Below are 22,444 nucleotides of genomic sequence, written 5' to 3'. Positions count from 1 at the left end.
ATATTCTAAGGATATAATCTCAGAATAACAAATCTCAAATGCTAATTTAAGAGAAAGATGGAAAACTATAAATTAATATGTGTTAGAAACCCATTCCTTCTTTAAAAGTCTCAATAACTTTTTAAGAATGCCATATGAACAATTTCATGTAAGGAAAAGATTATTCAAACCTCTGCCACACACACGAAAGAAAAATTCCTTTAAAGTCCTTTGAAATACTTTGTAAGAGCATATGAATTAAGAGACAAAAACTGTAAAGTTTATCTTCTCAAACACTAATCAAATTTGCATTTTAAAAAAGTATCCTATTAAATACAAAGTTCCATTGAAAACTCAAATGCTTATATATAATTAAGCTCTCATGCAAAAAAGTACAAAGGAGGAAAAACGTAAGAGACAAAATTTTGCCTTATTGTTATTATCCGGTCTCCTGTCTTGTCTTTCTGCTTATCAATATCTATATGTGCACCAGTGAACTCCCGAATAGCATTAATATTACAGCCTCCTCTTCCAATCACTCTGGATATCACAGTTGATGGAACAGATACTTTCTTTGACCTGTTTAATAGTTGCAAAGATAAATTAAGATAAATCATTAGTTATCATAGGTTGTAATGAAAATACATGGGAGAGAATTATTACTAAAATATGTTTCTGTAAATACAGAATAGATATTCTCACTCTAAGTGATAAAATGTAACTTATGAGCCAACAGAAAAAAGGGAAGGGGGTGAGAGAGAGAACTTCACTGCAGCTTCTCATCTCATTACCAAAACTGTTTGCTTTTTTGACTCTCATCGACTTCATTAATATCTGTAAAGCACACACAGGTAGAAATACACTGTGTTAATGAAAATACTAATGGCAAGTAAGATAGACAAGGGTTCCTGCCCACTTATACTGACTATGTAGACACCAAGTAAGAAAACTACAACAGGATGCTGTAAGTGCTCTAATAAGGTATCATAAAGACTCATTGGTTGGGGCATCTAATCTAGCCCTAGCAGTCAAGAAAGGCTTCTTGTGGGCACCTTTGGGTATTTGACTCTCATTCTTGTTCTTATTCTCTAATATATAACTGAAATGATAATATTAAAAATTCATAGGGGGAGGGTATAGATCAAGTGGTAGAGCACATGCTCAGCATGCATGAGGTCCTGGGTTCAATCCCCAGTACCTCCTCCAAATATAAATAAATAAATAAATAAATAAATAAATAAATAAATAAATAAATCCAATTACCTCTCCCTCATAAAACAAAACAAAACAAACAAACAAAAAAGTAAAAATTCACTCTTCCCCTGTATTCTTCTAAAGGCATTAAAATGATTATCCACAAATAGAGAAACTTGCTAAAGACCGTTAAGCTGTGTGAGGAAAGAAAAGAGCCTGTTGGAAATTTAAAAAAGCAATACCCACCTAACACTTGCAAAATTACATTACAATTTTACATTACCTCAGGAAAGGTAGGCATAAATTTCTGGCAAGTCAAATTACAGAATATTTCTAAAAGAAATACAGTATAACTCTCCATAAAAAGAATGAGTCACTTATGCTTTAATAAACAAGGAAATTATTTATTTAGACTAGATTTAACATTAAATTAAAATGTTATATTTTTAAAAGGTACGGTATGATCCCTGCCCTTTTATATACATAAGTAAGTTACTTGATAATTCTTTTTCCCCTAAAGTGCATAATATCAGTCAGTGCATTACTTTAAGTTAGTTAAGAATTTGTTCGCATGCCACAATATAAAATGCATGCAGAAAAATGGAATTATCTTACTTTTGTACAGACAGAACCCTGATGTGATTTCAATCAGTTCAATAGTGTGTGTATGAGACAGAGACACAGATAGAAATAAAGGCAGAGATGGTGATTTGAGGGGAGGTGTTGGCCCAAAATATGAAAAAAAAGTACAGTACATTTTGAGATTAACAATAATAAGCTTGGTTGACTATAGCTCTTGTTTTCAAACAATCAAAAGTTTAATTTTTTGATGGAATTTCTGGTGAGTTCTTCAGAACAGGTTATTAAAGATTTATAATATAATGGGTCACATTCTTTCCAGGTTTGTGGTATCTTATCTTTTAGTTTTTGGGATACTGTTTCACTTTTTGACACATTATTATTTAAAAAAAATCCCAAGCAAAATACTGTAAAATATTTCAGTCTTAAAACCCTTAAAATAAAGGTATCCTATGATTTAAGGACAAGAATAGTTTAAAACCAGTACTTATTCATTCTCCAAATATTCACAAGTACGTAGTACACACTATATACTTGGCCCTGAGATTACAAAGCTGAACAAGACATAATCTATCACCTTAAATAACTTAAATTAGTTCTCTGCCAAATACCAATATCTATGAGGGTCAAGCAGACACCACAATCATCTAAGTTTGTATGTAAAATGTTCCAATTTTAAAAGTATTAACATATACTTTTTTTCCCCATTTAAAATATAGTATAGGTTGTCTCTGTTGGCCAGATTCAGCCTTTGGTCACCAGTTTCTTTGCAACCTTTGGAATAAGTTAGGGGAATTTAAATGAAAGGCAAACTATACTTCACTATGAAATAGAGCACATAAAAAGAATGAGAAAAATGATCAAAGAAACAATCAGTCACCTTCTTACAACTTCTTTCCATCCTTCTTCCCTCTTTTGTCCACGCTTAGGACTTGCTACTGTTAATTTGCCATTTGGAGAGGAAAGGGGAGATGGACCCGATTTTGTGCAAGTGGAGAGAGAATTACTGGTCACTTCACTGATAGTCTCTGACAATCTTAAACAGGGAGGAAAAACACATATTAAATATAGAACAGATACAGAATTTTTAAATGATAAAGGTAATCTATTACATGACTTTATTATTTATTTTCAGAATAAATATGATGAATAAATGAGAAACTTACTTTTCACTTTTCAATATTTAGCATAATATGAAGGGCCAATTTTTAAGAAGATATTATTTAGAAGCCAAATTTAGCAGAACTGAAACACAATAATAATCCCTGAGAAACCATAATCAATACTTTTCATGGGCTAAGTTTAACAACTGAAATGGAGAAATTACATAGTAATTCTTCAATTCAAATAAAATCATGCCTTCTTTGGAAGAAAGACAAATCCTTATTTTGTCTATTGTTAATCTGCCTGCTTTGCTAAAAAATGCTGCAACAAAGTGTTTCATGATGATACTATAAATAGTAAAAATGAAAATTGGAACTAACTTTATTGAAGCCTTGCCAGAAACAGATTTTCTCTCCTCCTTTGGAAATGTAACCAGAACTGATGGCTGCTTCTTGCTGGTCACAGTGGTAGTGACCACAGCAGGTGAATGATTGTCACTCTTCCGACTGCTGTTGCTGTTACTACTTTCATCACTGCAGCTGGAAATTCTCATGTTATCACTGTCCCCACTCTCACTGGTACTGCTGCTCTTGGACTCTCCGTTCACCTTCTCTGGTTGACTGTATGAGATTGGTAGTGGATCATCAAATATAATTTGAACATTTTCTGGAGTAATTTTATTTTTCCTGTTTTTCCTCTTTGAACTGGTTGTAGTTATGGTATTATTTCTTTTACCATGGGAACCTGCCAAAGTTGTCCAGGTAGCAGATATACCTATGGTAGTAGTGGTTGTGGCACTTGGAGGCTCTGTCAAGACTTCAGGCTCATCTGTAGAAGTAGCAATACTGAATTAGCAAGTTCCAGTGTGTTTAGGATAGATTTAGCTTTAAGCACTCGATGAAAATAAACCCAGAAGTTACTTTACTACTATTAGACACAAAGTCATCAGTCGATCCAGTATTCATTAGTAATGAGATAGATATGATTGATCTGTTCTCTTCTGTTCTAAGTTCTAAACAACACATAGTAGAAATTTATAAAAAATTATTTTACGAAATATGAGTATGTTCTGCACAGTATATATTACTACAAAGTATTAAATTTCTTAGGTGTAATAATATAATTGTGGTTATGAAAAATGTTCTTTTTCTGAGAATGCTACTCAAGCATTTTGGGGTGATTTCGTATGATGCGGACATTGTACATGAGACCATTAAAAAGAAGAGTAAGGAAAAAAGATAAACTCATGTGCCAAAATGTTATAAGAATCTAGGTGATGTACACGTGTTCATTAAATTAATCCTTAAACTTTTATGTGTAGTTTGAAATTTTTCAAAATAAAAGGTTGGAGGAGGGAGAAACTAACACACATACACAGCATACGTATTTGGTGGTGTAGTGGCAATGGTTCTTCCTAACAATACCCTCATCTCAAATAATTTTTTAGTTAGAACCTAGTTAAAAATAACTCCCCATTCAAGAAAAATCTGAATATGGTCTTGATTGTAGATGAAATTATGGAATTACTGTTAGTTTTTTAAGGTATTATAAATGGTATTGTGATACGTAAGCAAACATCATTCTTAGGAGACATGCTGAAGTTTTATAGGTGCAATGTCAGATATCTACAATTCACTTTCAGACAACTTAGGAAAAAATATGTATATATATTTAGAGAAAAAGATAAAGCAAATATAGTGAACTGTTTATTTTTAAATTAGGTGAAGCGTATTCGGGTGTTTATCATTTTCTTTCCTTGTCTATAGGTTTGAAATTCTTTATAATAAAAAGATGGGGGGAAGCCAATTAATGAAAATAGCATATTAATAAGGGCTTAATAACTTACAGATCTATTTTTACCTTAAGTTACTGATAGTTAAGAAAACATAATTTTGAATAGAATGTATTACATGAAACAAACAACCTAGATGGGTTAGAAAAAATACCTTCAACTTTATGCTTTTCTTTTTCTTGAGCAGCTTGGAGTTCAAAGTTTTCTTTATTTTTGGCTTCGATTTCTTCTAGTTTTCTTCTTTGTTCTTCCTTTTTCTTTCTTCTCTTCTCCTTTCTCTTTTCTCTTTTGGCAGCCAAAGCCAGCCTCCTACTTTCTTCCCTTAACTGTTAAAGAATCAATAAAACAGACATATAACACTAGAATTTACCTTGGAAAAAAAGTTGTCATATAATGTCACTTTATCATAAGGGTACTGGGATACAAAAAAATTCAAAGTCATCTTAGTTTAACTCATTTTTGATCAAGATCATAATCAAATCACTGTAAAGAGAAAATAATATTTTTAAATGTCAAGATCAAATTAATGATAAAAGACAATCTAATTTAAAAATGGATGAATGAGAGATATACATAACTTCATAATCACTAAGAAAATGTAAATTAAAATAAACTACCATGTTTTGTTCATCAATTTGGGAAAATTTAAAAAGATATTAGATAGCAAAGTTTGGGAAAATGAATTCTTACCTACATTGTTGTTGGTATAAATATTAACATTTTAGGAAAGGTAATTTAAAAGTCTCCTATGAAAATTATAAATGGCTTATCCTAAGAATTTATTCTATAAAATCACTATCTCTAGTGGAAAAATATAGGTTCAATATTTTCCATTGCAAAACTGATTACAATGGTAGTAAGTGGAAATAAGGTAAATCCATGGGGAGGTGGCATAAATTAACAACAGTATACATTCACAGAATACTAGGAAGCCATTAAAAGTTATAAACATATACCTGGGAAAATGCACACAATTTACACTTGTTAGGAAGAAAAAGAAAAACTGCAGACCACTGATTTCATTTATTGGGGGGGGTGAGGGAAGCCCTTTATGTGGGTCTCCTTGTGCAAATTAAAAAAAAAAAAAAAAAGGCTAAGAGGACAGAGATATAAATCAAAGGCTTACTAGTGATTAGAGGGTGGGCCTAGAAGAGAGGTAGCAGAAAGAAGGTGACTTTCAATTTTACTTTAGTTTTACATTATTTCTATTTGTTAAACTGGGTACATATTAAACTAAGAGTAAATTTTAAAGTCCAATAACATGTCTTAATAAGCTATTTTAACTATTAAATTTTCCTCTTTCGTTCATAAAGTGGGAAAATCATCTTCAAACTCTTTTGTTTGCAAGCTGTCTAAATGACATTTTCAAACTATATATTTCCTGCCCAAATCTAGTGTTCCATACGTTTTATGTGTATTTTAAATATGTGTCCAAACAATGATACTCAGTTTATGGAAAATGTCACAATATCCTAGCTAATAAAACCAGTGCTTAAAGACAAACTCATAAGTCAAATCAGACTTACTTTTCATGAGAAAAAGTCTGACTTCATTTATGTCTCTAGCTTTTGCTAGACATTCCTCCTGCCTTTAGAAATGATCCCTGTTGGCGCCTAAAAGATTTTGCCCACCTTGAAAGTTTTATACTCTGGGGCAATGTAACATAATTATATTTTCTTGGGTAAGAGATAAATCTTTTGTTTTTGAAAGTGAAATAATCAAGGAGAATCTGTAGAACCCTGATACATTTTTAGGCAGATGGATTTCACGAAAGAACACAAATGGAAGTTGAAGATACAGAAATCGTCCGCATGGTATCTACCCCCTTGAAATTACTGCTAGTCTTCCAGAAGTATACAAGTTACCTCTGAAGACTAGTAAAAGAAGAGTTTCTGACCTTTCCAAAGGATTGGGAAGAATAGTAATTGGTGACTTTTACACCCTAGCTCACTGCAAGGGAGGAGGAGTACAATCTGACTGGTGAGTTTGAAAGAAGGAATTGAGCATGTGCAACTCAGCTCTGCTTCAGCTAGCGGCCTGTCCTCAGGAAACATACTTTCTCCATCTTTCCCATGAGTGAGGCCTGGGGTTGTCCTGTCTAATTGAATTTCATGAAATAAATAGGTAAGTGTAAAAGGGAGAGGAGGCGAAGTAGGGGTGAAGCGTGTGCCAGAAAAACATTTTAAAAGCAACTGTGGCTGGTCTATATTAAGCCTCTCCAATTTAGAATTAGGCATAATAAAACTGATATTTTATCTATATCATGCCTGTACGCACAGAAAAGCCTTGAGAAAGCCACAAGAAATAGCTTTTTGGGGAATAAAGATAACAAATGAGGTTCAAGACTTTTGGCTCAGCCAGGATGAATTTTTCACTTTGCCTGCTTTTTAAAATTTGTTCAGTGGTAGGAAGTAACTGTGATTTGTATTCAAGGAAGGGAAGAACTTTTTTAAAAATAGAAAAATCAGAAAGCAGGCTGGACTTACGGCTGGGTAGGGGTGAAGGGCTGGGATAGTTCTTAGAGTGTGGCTGCGACTGAGTCCTTAGGTATGTATGTGCCTCAGGTTTACCGAGTTCAGTCAGTTGACCCCGGCAACAAAGTCTGAATTATCACATTTTAGAGTTTAGCCGTATGGGCTAGATATTTATTCTTGTTTCTAGATTTTGAAGTTGTAAGGCTGGTATAGTGATAATCTTATAGATCTTACCTACCCTTTGGACTCACTAAAAAGTGGGGCAGAAATCCAGAGGAACCAGAAAACCGATTTCTTTCTAGGGGGAGAGAGCTCAGACTATGACTGCAAAAGGACCTACAAGGCTTGGAGCTCTCTAAAACTAAGCAGAATTTGATAGGATAGATACAGACTTAAGAGATATCATTAGTTTGTAGGTGGTGTCTGAAACTAATGAATTAAATGAAATCATCAAAGGGAAAAAGCTGTAACAATATTTGTGTGTGTGTAAAAGATAAAGGGGAGGGAATATCTGATAATAAAAAAGAAGATCAATAGATACTTCAGAAAGGTGTAATCAGGTAGAGGAAGACAGGTGAAAGCACCTTCAATGGGAGAAGAGTTTCAAGAAGGAAAGCAGATCAACATTGATAAGTATTACAAAGTATCGGTAGGGAAACAAGTATGAGATGTCTAATCTTATGGATTTGGCAATAAAATACCATTGGTGACCTCTGCCATAGTCAATTCACTGGAATAGTGGAGAAATAAGCAAATGGTCCCAGGATGAGAATCAAAAATAAAAGTAGAGTCAATAAGACATAGATTATTTCCTTAACATATTTGGATAAGGAAACATAACACTAAGTGTGAGCTAAGATTTCATTATGATAGTTAACTTGATTAAGTTGCAGAAAGAGGGTAGGAGTTAATGAAACAGTAGGCACTGAAGATAATAGGAGTATGGGGGAGATGGTAATAACTGATACAAGATCTGAAAGAAAAAAGAGGAAAACAAAATAAACTATGAGATTCAAATAAGTCTGGAGGTACAGGAAGAGAGTTAGAAATTTAGCCTACATCCTCTAATTTCTCACAAGGTATATGCCTAGACCTCATTTCACTTACTGAAGAACTGCAACATGTTTATGAGCATATGTGGGGGAATGCAGAGGCTTTGAAGAAAAGAGCCAAACCTCATTGTGGAAAAGCAAAGGGCACTACCCAATGGTGGTTTCTAATTGTGGATTCAGAAAACAAATTGATATTTAAGAGTAAAGCTTAAAAGATGAGAATTTAAGGATTTAGGGAGGGGTAGTTCATACTAAAGAAATACCATGTGCAAATCTATGATATATGAAAGGATATATGAAAGGGAATGAGGGCAGGGTGGGTATAGCTCAGTGGTAGAGCTTATGCTTAGCATGTACAAGATTCTGGGTTCAATCCCCAATTCTTCCACCAAAAAATAAATAAATAAATAAATAAATAAATAAATAAAGAAAGAAAGAAAGAAAGAAAGAAAGAAAGAAAGAAAGAAAGAAAGAGAGTGAATGAAGTATGTGAGAAGTAGAAAACATATTAAGTGATGAGCCTAGAGAAGACAGGAGGAGCTGAATGTTTGAAATTTACCATACAGACAATGAAGAAAGACAGAAGGATTTTAGGGAGGGAGAAAAGCAACCTCACCTATGTATTAGAAACTATGGGAACTGGAAAAGTTACACTGGAACAAAGTAGGATTGACAGAAGGCAAAAATATTTATTTGTAGAGAGATTATTAAGAAGCCTACTGCAATACTTCAGGTGAGAAGTGGCAACACGGAAGAGAAGGCTCATACAGAGACTGCCAAAGTTCAATTAAAGGTGATGATGATGATATTGATATTGTTAATATGTAAGGGGTTAATATGTGCCAGGCACTGGATTAAGTTAATTTACTAAACTACTGTATTTGATGGATATAGAGAATGGGGAGCAAAGATCAGTGAGAATCTGAAAACAACATCAAGATTTCATTTCTGAATAATCAGTAGTGACATCAATAACAGAAAGAGATCAAGGAGTACAAGTTGAGGGGAGGGCAGGATCCAGTGAAAATTTATTGATAACTTGCTATATACTAAGCATGGTTCCAGTTTCTCAGGACTCATTAGTAGACATTACCTGCCCTCACGAAGCTTAAGAAGCTTTTATTTAGTTGCAAGGGAGGCACACAGATGCTAAACATAATACATTACACAGTTGTTTAAAAGGTGTTAAATACAGTGTAAAATCAGAATACTGGAGTGGAAGAAGAGAAGTGTGTATGTGGGGACATGTAGGAGGACATGAAGGTGAAGTTTAAGTAAACATTAAAAGATTTGAAGTATTTCAGGCAAGGAGAACAGCCAGTACATAAGCTTTAAGTATGTTCAAGCAGAACTGGCATGTTTAAGTAGGCCAGTGTTGCTGAGAATAGTAGAAAATGATTTTCAGGGAATATATCAGGGGGCTTGATCACCTAAGGTCTCACAGGGCATTTTAAAGACTTTTATCTTTTACTCTGAGAGAAATGGCATTGTAGGGGTTTGAGAAAAAGAGTGATTTGATCTAAGTGATACGAGAGGATCACTCTAAGTTAAATAGAGAACAGACTGCAGAGCAATGACAGAATCAGGGAGACCAGTTAAATGACTACCGTGGAAATACAGGTAAGAGACGATATTAATGACATGAACCAGGGTGAGAAGTGATGAATAGTCATTAGGATTCAAGATGTAGTTCTAAGGCAAAGGTAACTAGATTTTCCAACACAATGAAGGATAGACAGAGGGGAATCAAGGATGTTATCAAGGTTTTTAGCCTGAGCAATTAATTAGAAGACAGAGCTGTGGGTCTGGAGTGGGCAAAGATCAGTTCACACTGGATGTAAGTATAACACATTTAATTAGGTATCTAAGGGACATGTTGAGTAGCTAGTTGCATATAAGAGACTGGAGTTTAGGGAAGAAGTCTGGGCTAAAGAGACAAATTTGGGATTAGTTACTATATATTTAAAGCTAAGAAGCAGATGAGATGATCAATGCATAAAGAAAAAAGATCATGTAATGAGCTAAATGGATTGCCAAGTAGGAGGGGAGAAGAGCAGAAACTAGACACAGAAGGAAAATACACAAAGCTAAGAGAAAAATAGAGTGTGTAGTGTAGTAGAGTCCAAGAAAAGAGAGTATGTCAGGTGTTATCAGGCTTAGTAAGATCAGGATAGAGAAGTAATCATTGGATTTAGCTATGTAAGAGCCACTGGAGACCATAAAAGCATAGTTTTGGTGGAGCTATGGGAGTGAGAGCCTGGCAGGAGTAGATTCAAGAAAAAAGAGAAATGGAAATAGCCAAAATAGTCTATTTTCCTGCAATCAGAAGCAAAGAAATGGGCTTGTTGCTGATAACTGGGGTGGGAGAATGTTGGAAAAAGTTTTTCACAATTGGATAAAGCTTATATGATGATGACGATGATCCCGGAGAAGGGGGAAATGATATAGAATAAGAGAGAATTGCTACAACAATGTTTTTGAGTAAAGGATAGCAGAAAGCAGATAGGATCTAGCTCATAAATAGAGGGACTGGTTACAGGTTTATTTAGTAACTGGTAGGAAGTATCGGGGTGGTGGATAGGAAGATGGGGTGGGGGAAGTCTTTGGCAGTTTTCTTCTGATGCTTCAGTTTTCTCACTGATGTAGGATGTAAGGTCAGCAACTGAGGGAGAAGAAGAGGATGTACTAGAAGTCAAAATAAAGGAGAAAGAAATAACGATCTAGATGAGTGGGAGAATACATTGAACTAGAGAAAGATACAGTATGACTACTGGGCAGCAGTAAAGGATCCACTGTCACACATTTAATGTAAAATTAGTCATCAAGGTTGAGTTTTGTTTGTTTTTTTTCCCTAGATACCTTCAGTTACTAGGGTTCAGGTAAGAATAAGGAAAAGAAAAGAGTAAGGCAGGCCAGTGAAGGGTGGTATGATAAATGGATCCTACAATTTACTGGTAGGCAGAATGTTTTCAGGATTGTTGGATGTAGAATTCTAGAGGAAGTAAAGCTGAAAAGACAAGAGATGATAGAGAATTAAATGTGTAAAATTGAGATTGTGAAGTGGGCATGTCAACAGCTTCAGGTGGTGGCAAAAAACCCAATTAAAAATATCTATAAGGAATATTTAAAAAATATACCCTACATAATTCCCTAAAAGGTTATGAAAGTTTACAAAGACAAAGGCGAGAAACAAGAAGTGATAAAGTAGGGAGGTGAGACATTAAAAGTGCAGACCAATAACACCCACTAAGGATTCTAACAGCCCAAAACATAACTTAGTTAACGTCCTAAGAGAACAAGCAATTAACTGCCAGAATACTTCACAGTCTGACCATATCAATTGCTCTAGAGCATGGCTTCTTCATAGTAAATGCTCAGTAAATCAAATGTTTGCTGCATAAGGACAAAGGAATCTGTTCAATATAATGAGCAGTATTCTCCACAGCAGTTTTTACAAACCTATTAACCAACATTTTCAAATTAGAAAGGCTGATCAAAGGAGCATTTTTATACAAGCAGTAAGTTACCTAAACCAGATGGGACCAACTCCTATGATGTTCCTAAATCAGAAGGTGGAGCCAGAATGTACTGTGTCTCAAAGGCAAAAAACTGTACTTTTCCAGATTTAAATCATAAGTAAAAAAGAGCGAACCAAATCCTATCAGATCTCAATCTGATAATTTTTCAAATAGAAATAGAAAGGGGCTGGAGTTCAGGAAAGGGCCTCCTCTATAATCTAGAATTCTATCCATGCACCACCCCCCATTCAAAATTGCTTATAAAGGATCAATGCATGGAGAATTAGCTCTAATTAATTTATGATTAAGAATTATCACCTTTGAGTTTTAATATTATGGAAAAATACGCAATGACATTTGAAAGAAGTTCCTTTTTTTTTTGCCTTAAATCTGAGGCTCTGAAAGCATGAACATCAAGGTTAAGAAATGCTGGCAGGAATTCAAGGAAAAAACACTTATGTATTGCTGATGGTAGTAGGAAAATATTCCAGAAGTACCAAATTTAAAATATATTGACCCAAGTGAAGAAACTCCATAAAAATAATAAAAGCACCAAAATATAAGGAAACATGTATACGGATATTTACTGCAACATTATTTGCAGTGACAAAAAACTCAAAACAAACTTGCTGTGGAGTATATTATGCAGTTATTTAAATCACTATCAACTGACAATATTCTTCAGTTATTGAAAGAGGGAAAAGCAAGTATTAGAGTAATATGTTCACATGATAATATTTTTTTAAAAGGTACACTGTCTTCATATACGTGGATATTTATTTGCTAAACAAATGTTTACTGAGTACCTGTAACATGCCAGGTACCATTTTGTGGTGCATACACTCTTGTGGTAGAGAGAGAAACAAGATTACTAAATAAAAATACAGTATTTAGAATATTAGAACACGAAAATAAAGAAGGGAAGAACAGGAAGAACACGAAAGGCAGACTAAAATATGAGGCAACTGAAGTGACATTCAAGGCAGAGAGCATAGCAAGAACAAAAAGGTGGTCATTTTGAATGAAGTAAAGTGACTAAGAGAAAACAGCAAAATAAGATAAGAGAGAGGTACAGGGAGTGCTATGGATGGGCAGATCACATAAGGTCTTAAAAGGCTGCAAAGGTAACTGTACAGGTGAGGACTTTTAGTTAATTACCATACCAGGTTTTTAACTTCAGTCACCTTATAATGATGGCACATTTTAGATATCTTTGCATATCTCACAGCTTAAACTAAACGTATTATTGCAATTAAAAAAACATTGAAATTGATTAAGAATAGACACCCTTAATAAGACATATGTGCTTCCTGACCTTGTAATCCACAGGTATGCAGTAAATCCCTAAAGGTTATTTCATGTAAAGTAGTAACATCCAGGTATAAAACAAAGATTTTATTTAAAAACAGATTATCTATGTCTCAGCTATAGAAAGGACACTTTCTGAGATTTATGCAAATGCAAAAGAAACAGTATCATGAAATAACTGTCACTTAGAGATTTTAACATTAGAGTAATGCACAAAACAGGATATTATAATACTTAAGGGAGAAAGCACTAAGAGGTAAGTTAAGGGAGGAGAGGGAACCAGGGAATTTAAAATTTAGAAAGTGGGTTAAATTCTAGCCTGGCTTAGGAAAGTTACTTAATTTCCCATAGATTCAGTTCCTCCATCTATAATATGAGGGTAATAATATTTTTGTAGAGAAGACTCATAATACATATTCTGTCATACAGGTTGGCCCTATTATATTGCCTGGTACTCAGCAGACATTAAATAAATATTAGATGAAAATGAATATAAAAATAGGTCAAGTAATAGTTACAACAGTGATTATAACAGTATCTACTCTCAGCGTGCTCATATTCAATTAAAGCTTCAAAGTGGCCAAAAAGCTAACTTTCATTTGGTCAGAATCTAAACTAGAAATTTTTTAAAATGAAGAACCTCTGATATTAAATGTGTTTTTCTGAAAATAATGTATATTTTCACATTCAATTTAGAATAAAATGTTTAAAATAATTCATGTTTTCTTCATATAATACGAAATGTTCAGCTTAACAAAGTCAGCGAGTAGAATAAAAATGAATGAACCTGGCTTAAATAAAAAAGGTTATACAATTGACCCTTGAACAACACAGGCTTGAATTGTGCAGGCCCACTTATATGTGGATTTTTAAAAAATAAGTAAGTACTACAATACTACACTATGGTTGGTTGAATCCGTGGACATGAAACTGCAGATTTGGAGGGCCCAACTGTAAGGTTATACTCAGATTTTCAACTGCATGGAGGGTTGGAACCCTAGCCCCTGCTATCACTGCATATCCTTTATAAATTTAAGGAATACATGTTAAATTTTATACATTTTTAACCTTTTTTAGAAAGATGAAATATGGCAGGACATATTCCATAATATTCCATGCTGAGCAATTCTTTTCCTTCTATGATTATTATTACTATTACATTCTGGAGTACCGTTATTGACACTAACGGGAGTAAAGAAGCCGTTATGAAATTGTCTAAAATATACGTTGTTTGGAGTATTTTACACCCCATGGGAATAGATAGGAATGATGCTGTAGTGTGTCTGAAAGAGAAAAGTACAAGAGAAAGCATCCATTTAAAAAGGTACATATTAAACATTCCACCAACTGGTTGTATTTCACTAGTTGATTAGGCCTTGGTAGTGTATGCCTTCGTATTGTATTTGGTACTTCTGATATAAATCTGTTGGCAACAAGTTACAAGGTCTGGGATCGATGAAGAACAGATGTGGATGAGGATTAAGAGATCATTAGTTGAGATAATTGAGCATTAGAGGCTAGGTTCTCTGATTTCCAGATCAATGCAATTCTTGTAACATTTTGTTAATTTGACTACAAAGAAAACTATTTTAACGATATTAAAATACTCATAATTCTCTTCAGTATTTGAGCCAGACTTGAAAACCATGTACTTAATTGAAAGCAAAAGCAAAACCAAAACAAAACAAAATGAAAAACCAGGTTATAAATTAGGAAAAAGAAAAGCAGAAAGGACAAAAGTAGGTATTTTTCATATGTAAAGGTTACCATTACCTTTTCCAAGTCTAACTCCTCTAATAAAATGCTGGCATTTTTGTTTGCTTCAGCAGCCTGTCTATCTTTGGCTTGCACTATTGACTCCATACAAAGATGACACTTCTTCAGCATCTCCTAAAATGAAAAATTAAGATATTTCTAGCCTCAAAAAAACAACATTTGGAGAGATTTCTGAAAACATGAAAGTATTAATTAAGGTGCTTAAATGAACATAAGCAACAAGGATCAGTAGTAGGGCAAAAAAGGGTACAAATAAAAACATAATTTAAATGATATCTTATAAAAAATACATAAGCAAAGAGCTTCTACTATTCTTTAATAATATCCATTCGACACATTTCAGAAACTAAAATTATTTACGCATATAATTTAAATGAGAAATCATACCACAAATAGAGCTGCAAAAATTTGTCAGCTGGTTAATGGGCTGAAGGAAAAGGTCAGTATCAACAAAAGAAAACAGGTTTAAAAAATTCAAAATACGTAATTGGCAAAAACTGTTCTCAAATATTTAGGCTTTGCTACTCTAACTTCTTGTGCAAGAATCGCTCATAAAAAAATCAACACAATACTTATAGATTTTTCTTAGTGATTTCATTCATAGTACACACTTTTTGACAGTAAAGGGATTATTTCCCTATTAAGGCAAAAGCTTTATTTTTAATCTCTGTCCCTTCCAAGAAAACCAGTAGTATCCAGGAATATTAATTGTCATAAAGGAATCTAGAGGCAGGCAAGACAGTGGATTAGCTATGTTAAATAAAACTTAAGGGAAAAAGCTGCTCACTATCATGTAATAACTGCTAAGAAAATGTAATAGAAAGATAATCTTAGTTTTTCAGAGGCATGTCTTAGGATTTTACTCTCAAATCAAAACATCACCAGAAGATCTCAAATAGAACGCTAAATGGATTTATCTTCCTTATTTTTCCTGCAAAAAATCCTAGTAAATTCATTTTTAACCTGACAGTTACTCCAATTTTATATCATGTTGAAGATCTTAGAGATTTATTGACCATAATTGAAGTACTACATTAATTTTTGTTCAAGTATTAAAAAAAAATCCACTTACTTATTCCTCTCAGAATAGGTATCAATCTGGATAGATTATAACACTAATGAATAATAACAATAATTTGCTTTAGATTGTTTAGCATTTATATTAAAATTACATTAGCTTAAGTACTATTTTAAGAAGGTAAATTCTACCACAGAAAATGTTTTATTACTTCATTAGGTAAATAAATAATCTGAAGAGTCTCTTAAAAAGCATACCTCATTCCTGAATACTAGATAAATAAAAAATTGCTATGTACCATACATTATTGCTCAAATTAAGGATTCTTTTTTCCTTAGTGTGGAATATATACACATACACATACACACACACACACATACACACACACACACACACACACATACCAAATGGGATCCCAAGTTCATAGTGGGGATGAATTTGATCAATATATTACCTTATCAGTGATCGTTGCTATGTATCTCATACATTCAGAATCTGATGGGAACTGATTGACTTCTTTGACTAAGTAGCGCACCACCTTCACATGACCCTAAAAAAATAGATATCAGTGTCAGATTGAAAACAGATTCTAACAGGATTCAGTAAATCTAGTCTGTCTTCACTAAGATTCCACTGATATCAGTGCCACAAAATAGACTGAAATTGGGTATTTCAGAGTAGACACAACAACTATTTTTTCTTTCAGATAAAAGCTGAATGCATAGCATTAGGTAGTGCAAAAGAAATAAAATACACTTTCTTAAAGTGTAAGGAATGATTGTATTGTTCACCGTACCATAGTTCACTAAGTAAAGTTCAAAATCTTTAAACCAGTGTTCAAGAGGCTCTCTACTTTCTTCAATCCACTTACTGACAAGAACACCTATAAATTGCTGGATAAACAGCTGTTTATATATTTAGTACATTTCCTTTGTTGCCTTTATTTCTTCGTTATTTACATCTTTTTAAACTATCCCTATCTTTTAATGAATAACTTAAATGCCATTTGCATCATTCCTTGATATCTCACCAACACTTCTACAGTATTTAAGCTATTTATATGAGACAACTCATACAGTTTTACCTAACTCTGGATGTGGATCCCTGATTACATTTTGTACAAAGTGCAACAGGTGAAATCTGTACAATGTAATATCCCAACCATTACAGTTGTATATGGTAGGTACTAAGAAAATAAACAATGAAATGAATACAAGAGTATAAAAGGAAAGTACACTTCTTAAGGATCCAAGTCTATTGGAAAGATAAGATATATGCATGTCAGATGTTAAAATAGTAATACATATTTGTCAAAACAGACAAAGATAATAATGAATTGTAGAATTTCCACAACTTTTAACAGATTAGATATCTCAATGTGAACTCAAATGGAATGGGAAGTTTCTGTAGAAGGGAAGATTTAAACTGTACCCAAAGGATGAGTTAATTTTGGAAAAATGAAGAAGGACATGAGCATTCCTGAGATGAGAACAAAGGTGATGTGAAAGACAGTGACAAAGAAAAGACCAAGCAAGAAGATTCCACATTAGGGACTTAACGGGAGATGAGCTCAAGGAGCACTAGATTGGGCTTTTAGTAACAAAGATTGGATTTCAAAGGATTACAGACTGGGGATAAAGGAAAAGGTTCTTGAAGAGGATACTAACAAAGTGAAATAGTTAGAAAGATAAACTTGATAATGATAAGCTAGTTTGCTTGAAGACGACGTAGGTAGCCAGTGAGAAAGAATAAGTCTGACTGACAAGAGTGGGAAGGTAGTCTAGAACACCAGGAAAGAAGTGGTATAAAGTACAGGAATCAGAGTAATAAGAGAAAAAGGAAGAGATGATTTCTTGTAATTTATATACTAAAACTTTTCAATATAACAAAACAATTTGGAATCTGTAAGGTTTGACCTACATGAATGACAAAACTCAAAATTATAATCCCTGTAACACTAATCTGGTTTTCCTAGTTCCCTGGTAACAAATTAAAAGTGCACTTAAGAAATCACCCAAAGCATTAAATTACTTATATACAGTTCAGTGCTATGCACTATAAAAAGTTGCACTTCCACAAAATTTATTTCTACTTCTGAAGGTTTCAAATACTGGCAGCTGGGTTTTCATTATTTAATTCCTTTTTTCCTGGAAATTAAAGTCAATAATTAAAATCAATTTAAGTTAAATTTTTCTCAGCTATGCTAATACAAGAAAGAAACATTCATAAGTATTACTTTTAGCTGGGTTTATATTTTGCAAAATACTAAGATTGTAACTAGATTTTGAAAATACTACTTAGAACAACTTTTTAAAAGTTTATTTAGCTTTGATGTCTACTATGGATACTAATGGCTTTTCTGGGATACCTCTATCTACCTTTCACCCTTGCCATCTGAGTGATTATTTGCTTTTTACTCTTTCATCACTGCTGTTAGATCCTAAAATAATAGTATTTAGTGATAATTAAATCATACTTTCTAGTCTAAGTGAAAACCATCCAAGTGAATGAGGATAAAAGACTTCTACCTTTCTAAATGCTGCCATAAGAGGAGTTATCTTGCGGTTGTCTGCTGCATCCACATCTGCACCTGCTTGCACCAGTAACTGAACCACATCAAGGTGTCCACCATTTGCTGCCAGCCACAATGGAGTGTTCCCCTTTTTGTTACGTACATCAATGTGAGCTCCCCTAAATGAATGACACAAACACTGCTGTTTAAAATGAAATAACACAGGTAATAATAAAAATCAACTATTAACTTGTGAAAATATTCTGTAAAGGTGAACACTGTCTAAAATATACAGGACTAAGATGTATTTCTCAAAATTATTTACAAAGAATTTCTAGTCATCAAATTAAGTCACTGACTTGAAACTAACCATATACCAATAATTGTTTTTTTCTTTTATTTTAAAAATGACTCTTTGTCCCTAATTCTGAATTTCACATCTTGGTATGAAATTATATTTGGTGAAAAATAAAGGTACATTCTGTTGCTATCACAATCAATATAGTAAACAGTATCCTACAGCACAAACAGTATCCTACAAGGCAATAATCTTTCAGATTATTTGTATTCATGTATTTATATCATGTGGCTTCAGAAAAGAATGAATCTTCAAATAACATGAAGGTTTAGCACTCAGTGGGCATCACTGTAGGTTAAGACTCATGGTGAACAACAGTAGTTTACGACTAAATACTATTGCTTAGGATACTTAAAGGTCTTTAAGACTGTTAAAATAGGAAATCCAATTCAGCAGACAAGAATTATCAAAGACTAACAGGCAACTTCGAAGTGACTGAAACAAAACTATACTGGGTTCTATTTTGTATCTTGAACAGTTCCACAGCTATCACTTAAAATCCCTAATTACTATAAAAATTACTATAAAGAACAAGAAAATCAACAATGAAGCCTTAGATTGTGGCCAGAATTTCAAGACTTAGAGTGGTATCTTTGCAAAACTCAAACTGTATGGGAGATGTGTACATGGATGACAATAGCTGGATGTTCAAATAGCTTTACAGTACTTTAAAAGTGTATACACACACAAAAAAGGAAGAAAGGATATTTCTAGGCTGCACTGAAATAAACAATGCAGCATAGCTCTGGATGGGTGGAAAATAAGAGTTAAGTTTAAAACATTAAAATACACTGTAGTTTATAAAAGAAGCAATCACATTTGATTTGTTAATAGTACAATTTACAAAGAGAATAGTAATCACTAGTAAACACCATGTTTATATATGAAGAGTATGGTGACATACCTGCCAATGAGAAGCTCACAGAATTTATAATGCCCTTTATCTGCTGCTATGGTTAAAGCTGTATCTCTCGAGGAGGGCACTGGAGGGGCATTAACATCAGCACCTTTATCCAAAAGGACTCGGCCCACCTCTGCATACCCACCAGAGGCAGCTTCCATTAGTGGTGTGAGGCCAGTCTAGGTTTAGTGAAAAATAAAAACATGTAAGAGATGTAAAGTACTAAAATATTAACAATAATCTGGGGGAGCAATATGGTATAGCTATTCGAAAAATTCACAACTAAATTTCAGCACTGACACTACTAGCCTCTCTCAGCCACAATGAGATCTATTGAAAGCAGATGATTCTACTTAATGTCAATTTGTTGGGAAAAAAATTTGGCATGCAAGTACTTGGCATGTAACTGGCACTTCATAATGTTTCCTGTCTTCTCTTTCATAACAGCACAGTTTCAGCTGGTAACTCTAATGTCATTATTACCTATAAAAATTTTTTGCTGAGGTATTTTCAAGAATGGATGCTTAGCTGAGTTATAAAGAATGACTTCTGATAAAATGCCTTATGTAAGAGGTAAGTGTTACTACAAAGTATCAGAATTATAATTAGCATATTGCTACACCTTAAATATCAAAGCAATAAATCCATGTGTAAACCTCAAGACTTTTTCTTACCTTAGCTCTGTGCTCCACATTTGCTTTTCTATCAAGCAGAAGACTAACCACTTCAGTTCTTCCTTGGAAGCAGGCTAAGGTAAGGGCAGTGTTCCGATTGGTTTCTATTTGAGCATTTATGTCAGAGCCCATGTCTAACAGGAGCTTAACGGCAGCTGTGTGCCCATTCATAGCTGCTAACATCAGAGGAGAAATGCCCAATTTGCTACCAGTTCTGGGGGTGGAAGTATGGGGAGAACAAAAGGAAAATACACATTTTCAAATGTCCCAGAAAAATTGGATGATAACGTGGAATTTTATTTCAGGATTTAAGGTTATTTTGCAGAATTATTTAAAATAAATCATTTTTCTCAGCCCTACTAAGTCTTTGAGATACTATCAAGACTCCATTAGAAATCTTTTACCACTCAGAACTAAAATACTTTCTGTATCTCATTCAACATAATGACTTGGGCTGAAAAGTGATAAATTATTAAGGTATTATTAAGATGGACTATCTATCCTAAAGTCCCAAAGTACATACCTCCTTGCTTAATAAAAACTAGTAAATCAGATGTGTTTACTTTTAGTACCTTAAGAAATAGAGTAATTGGTAATTTTTTCAAGTTCTATTTCAACAGTTTTAAATACTTAAATTTGAATTCTAAATTTGTAACACAGGCATTTCCTAAATATGGCATTAAAAAATAAATAAGTGTTCTACAGCTATTTTAACATAACACTCTTAAGGGACTTGGAAAGAGAGAATAAAACTTGCCTAGAATTAATCTCAGCTCCTGCATTTAGTAATATTTTGATAATGTTCACATAGCCACCAGAAGCAGCCAGGCTTAGAGGTGTGTAATCAGAAACATTCCTGTGCTCTTTATTTGCCCCTCGAGCTAATAATAGCTCCACCACCTGGAAAGAAAAAAGGAAAAAATATGTTTTCTTCTTACAGTGAGATAATCTGCAAGGTGTATATTTCTGATTTCTTTTTTTTTTTTTCTGGTATATTATATATAGAGGGGAAGGTCCTTTCATCCTGTGTACAAAATCAGTCTCGAATGAAAGCAAAAGGTCTTAGAAGCCAACAAGGGGATAGCCTCTTAAATAAAATCCATTATGAAATCTGCTGAAATGGCACAGTCTGTTCAGTGAAAGATATGGACCTCATGTAACCCTACGCAATGCTATTTTGGAAATTAGTATTTCTGTATTACTCCACCACATAGTGGTAAAGTAGAATAAGACTTTCATTTATATATGTAAATGCCCATAAAATTTTTTTAACTTAAAATCAATAACTGAACGTTAGAAAAAAAATTTTTGGAATAAAGCTAACACTTTTTTCTCTAACATTTTACTATGAAAATTTTCAAGCATATAGAAAAGCTGAAAACATTTACATATACTCATTACCTAGATTCCACCATTAATAGTCTACTGTATTTAATTACTTAACCACATTTATTCATCTGTCCATCATTTTTTGATGCATTTCATTTCTAAGTAAACTGTAGACACCTGCAATTTCCTTTAAATACATCAGCATGTGTACCATTAACTATACTACTTGTTTTCAGGTTTTTTTAGGTGACATTTGTAACTTTCAATAAATGCTCAAAAGTTTACTGTATATTCACTGAGTACTAACAAATGTATAAACCTAATGTAATTTAAATCTGTTACTCATGTTCCTTACTAGTCAATCCTACCCACAGATTAGTAGTTTCATTTACGTTAAATCTTCGTATAAATGAATCACATAGCTTTTGAGAGTCACTTGTGTGTATTGTGTAGCATTCCATTATATCAACATGCTAGTTCATCTACTGATGAACACTTCTGCTGTTTCTAGTTTTGGGTAATTTTGAATAAAATTGTTATCAACATTTCTTGTGGAAATATACTTCCATTGTTCATGGGTTCCACCTAGTAGAATTTCTTATGAGGCATGATGAAATTAAGGACTGCTCAAGATCACAGCACTTATCCTTGTTCTCTCTCTCTCTCTCTATATATATATATCTCCCCCAAAATACTAACTGGGAAATAACAAATAAATTTTAATGAACAGTGCTGTGTCTTATGTACCAACTAAAACTTTACTCGTCTGAATAAAGCTTTGACCAATTTTAGATGATATCTATCACTCTTGCTTATAGAGCCTGTAAGACTAGATGGCTTATGTGGCTTTTAAGATTATAAAAATAAGCCCCCAAA

At 33.5% G+C, this 22,444-nt stretch overlaps 1 protein-coding gene across 8 annotated transcripts in view; it reads right to left on the bottom strand.

Annotated features, from left to right (window-relative positions):
* Positions 1-22,444, bottom strand: part of ANKRD17 (ankyrin repeat domain 17) — a 155,634-nt gene that overhangs the window by 20,989 nt on the left and 112,201 nt on the right. For all 8 annotated transcript variants that reach the window (XM_014562566.2, XM_032458168.1, XM_032458185.1 and 5 more), the window contains 10 exons: positions 20,997-21,139; positions 20,240-20,453; positions 19,569-19,744; positions 18,323-18,485; positions 16,249-16,344; positions 14,774-14,890; positions 4,803-4,974; positions 3,237-3,684; positions 2,633-2,788; positions 409-558 (listed from right to left, as the gene is read on the bottom strand). In XM_014562566.2, the coding sequence (XP_014418052.2) occupies positions 409-558; positions 2,633-2,788; positions 3,237-3,684; positions 4,803-4,974; positions 14,774-14,890; positions 16,249-16,344; positions 18,323-18,485; positions 19,569-19,744; positions 20,240-20,453; positions 20,997-21,139 (1,835 nt within the window). The remainder of the gene's footprint in view (positions 1-408; positions 559-2,632; positions 2,789-3,236; positions 3,685-4,802; positions 4,975-14,773; positions 14,891-16,248; positions 16,345-18,322; positions 18,486-19,568; positions 19,745-20,239; positions 20,454-20,996; positions 21,140-22,444) is intronic.

This window comes from Camelus ferus, chromosome 2 (genome assembly GCF_009834535.1).
Source record: "Camelus ferus isolate YT-003-E chromosome 2, BCGSAC_Cfer_1.0, whole genome shotgun sequence".
Classification (NCBI taxonomy): domain Eukaryota; kingdom Metazoa; phylum Chordata; class Mammalia; order Artiodactyla; family Camelidae; genus Camelus; species Camelus ferus.
Note: the sequence above shows the minus strand (reverse complement) of the source record. Positions and strands in the feature narration are given on the sequence as shown.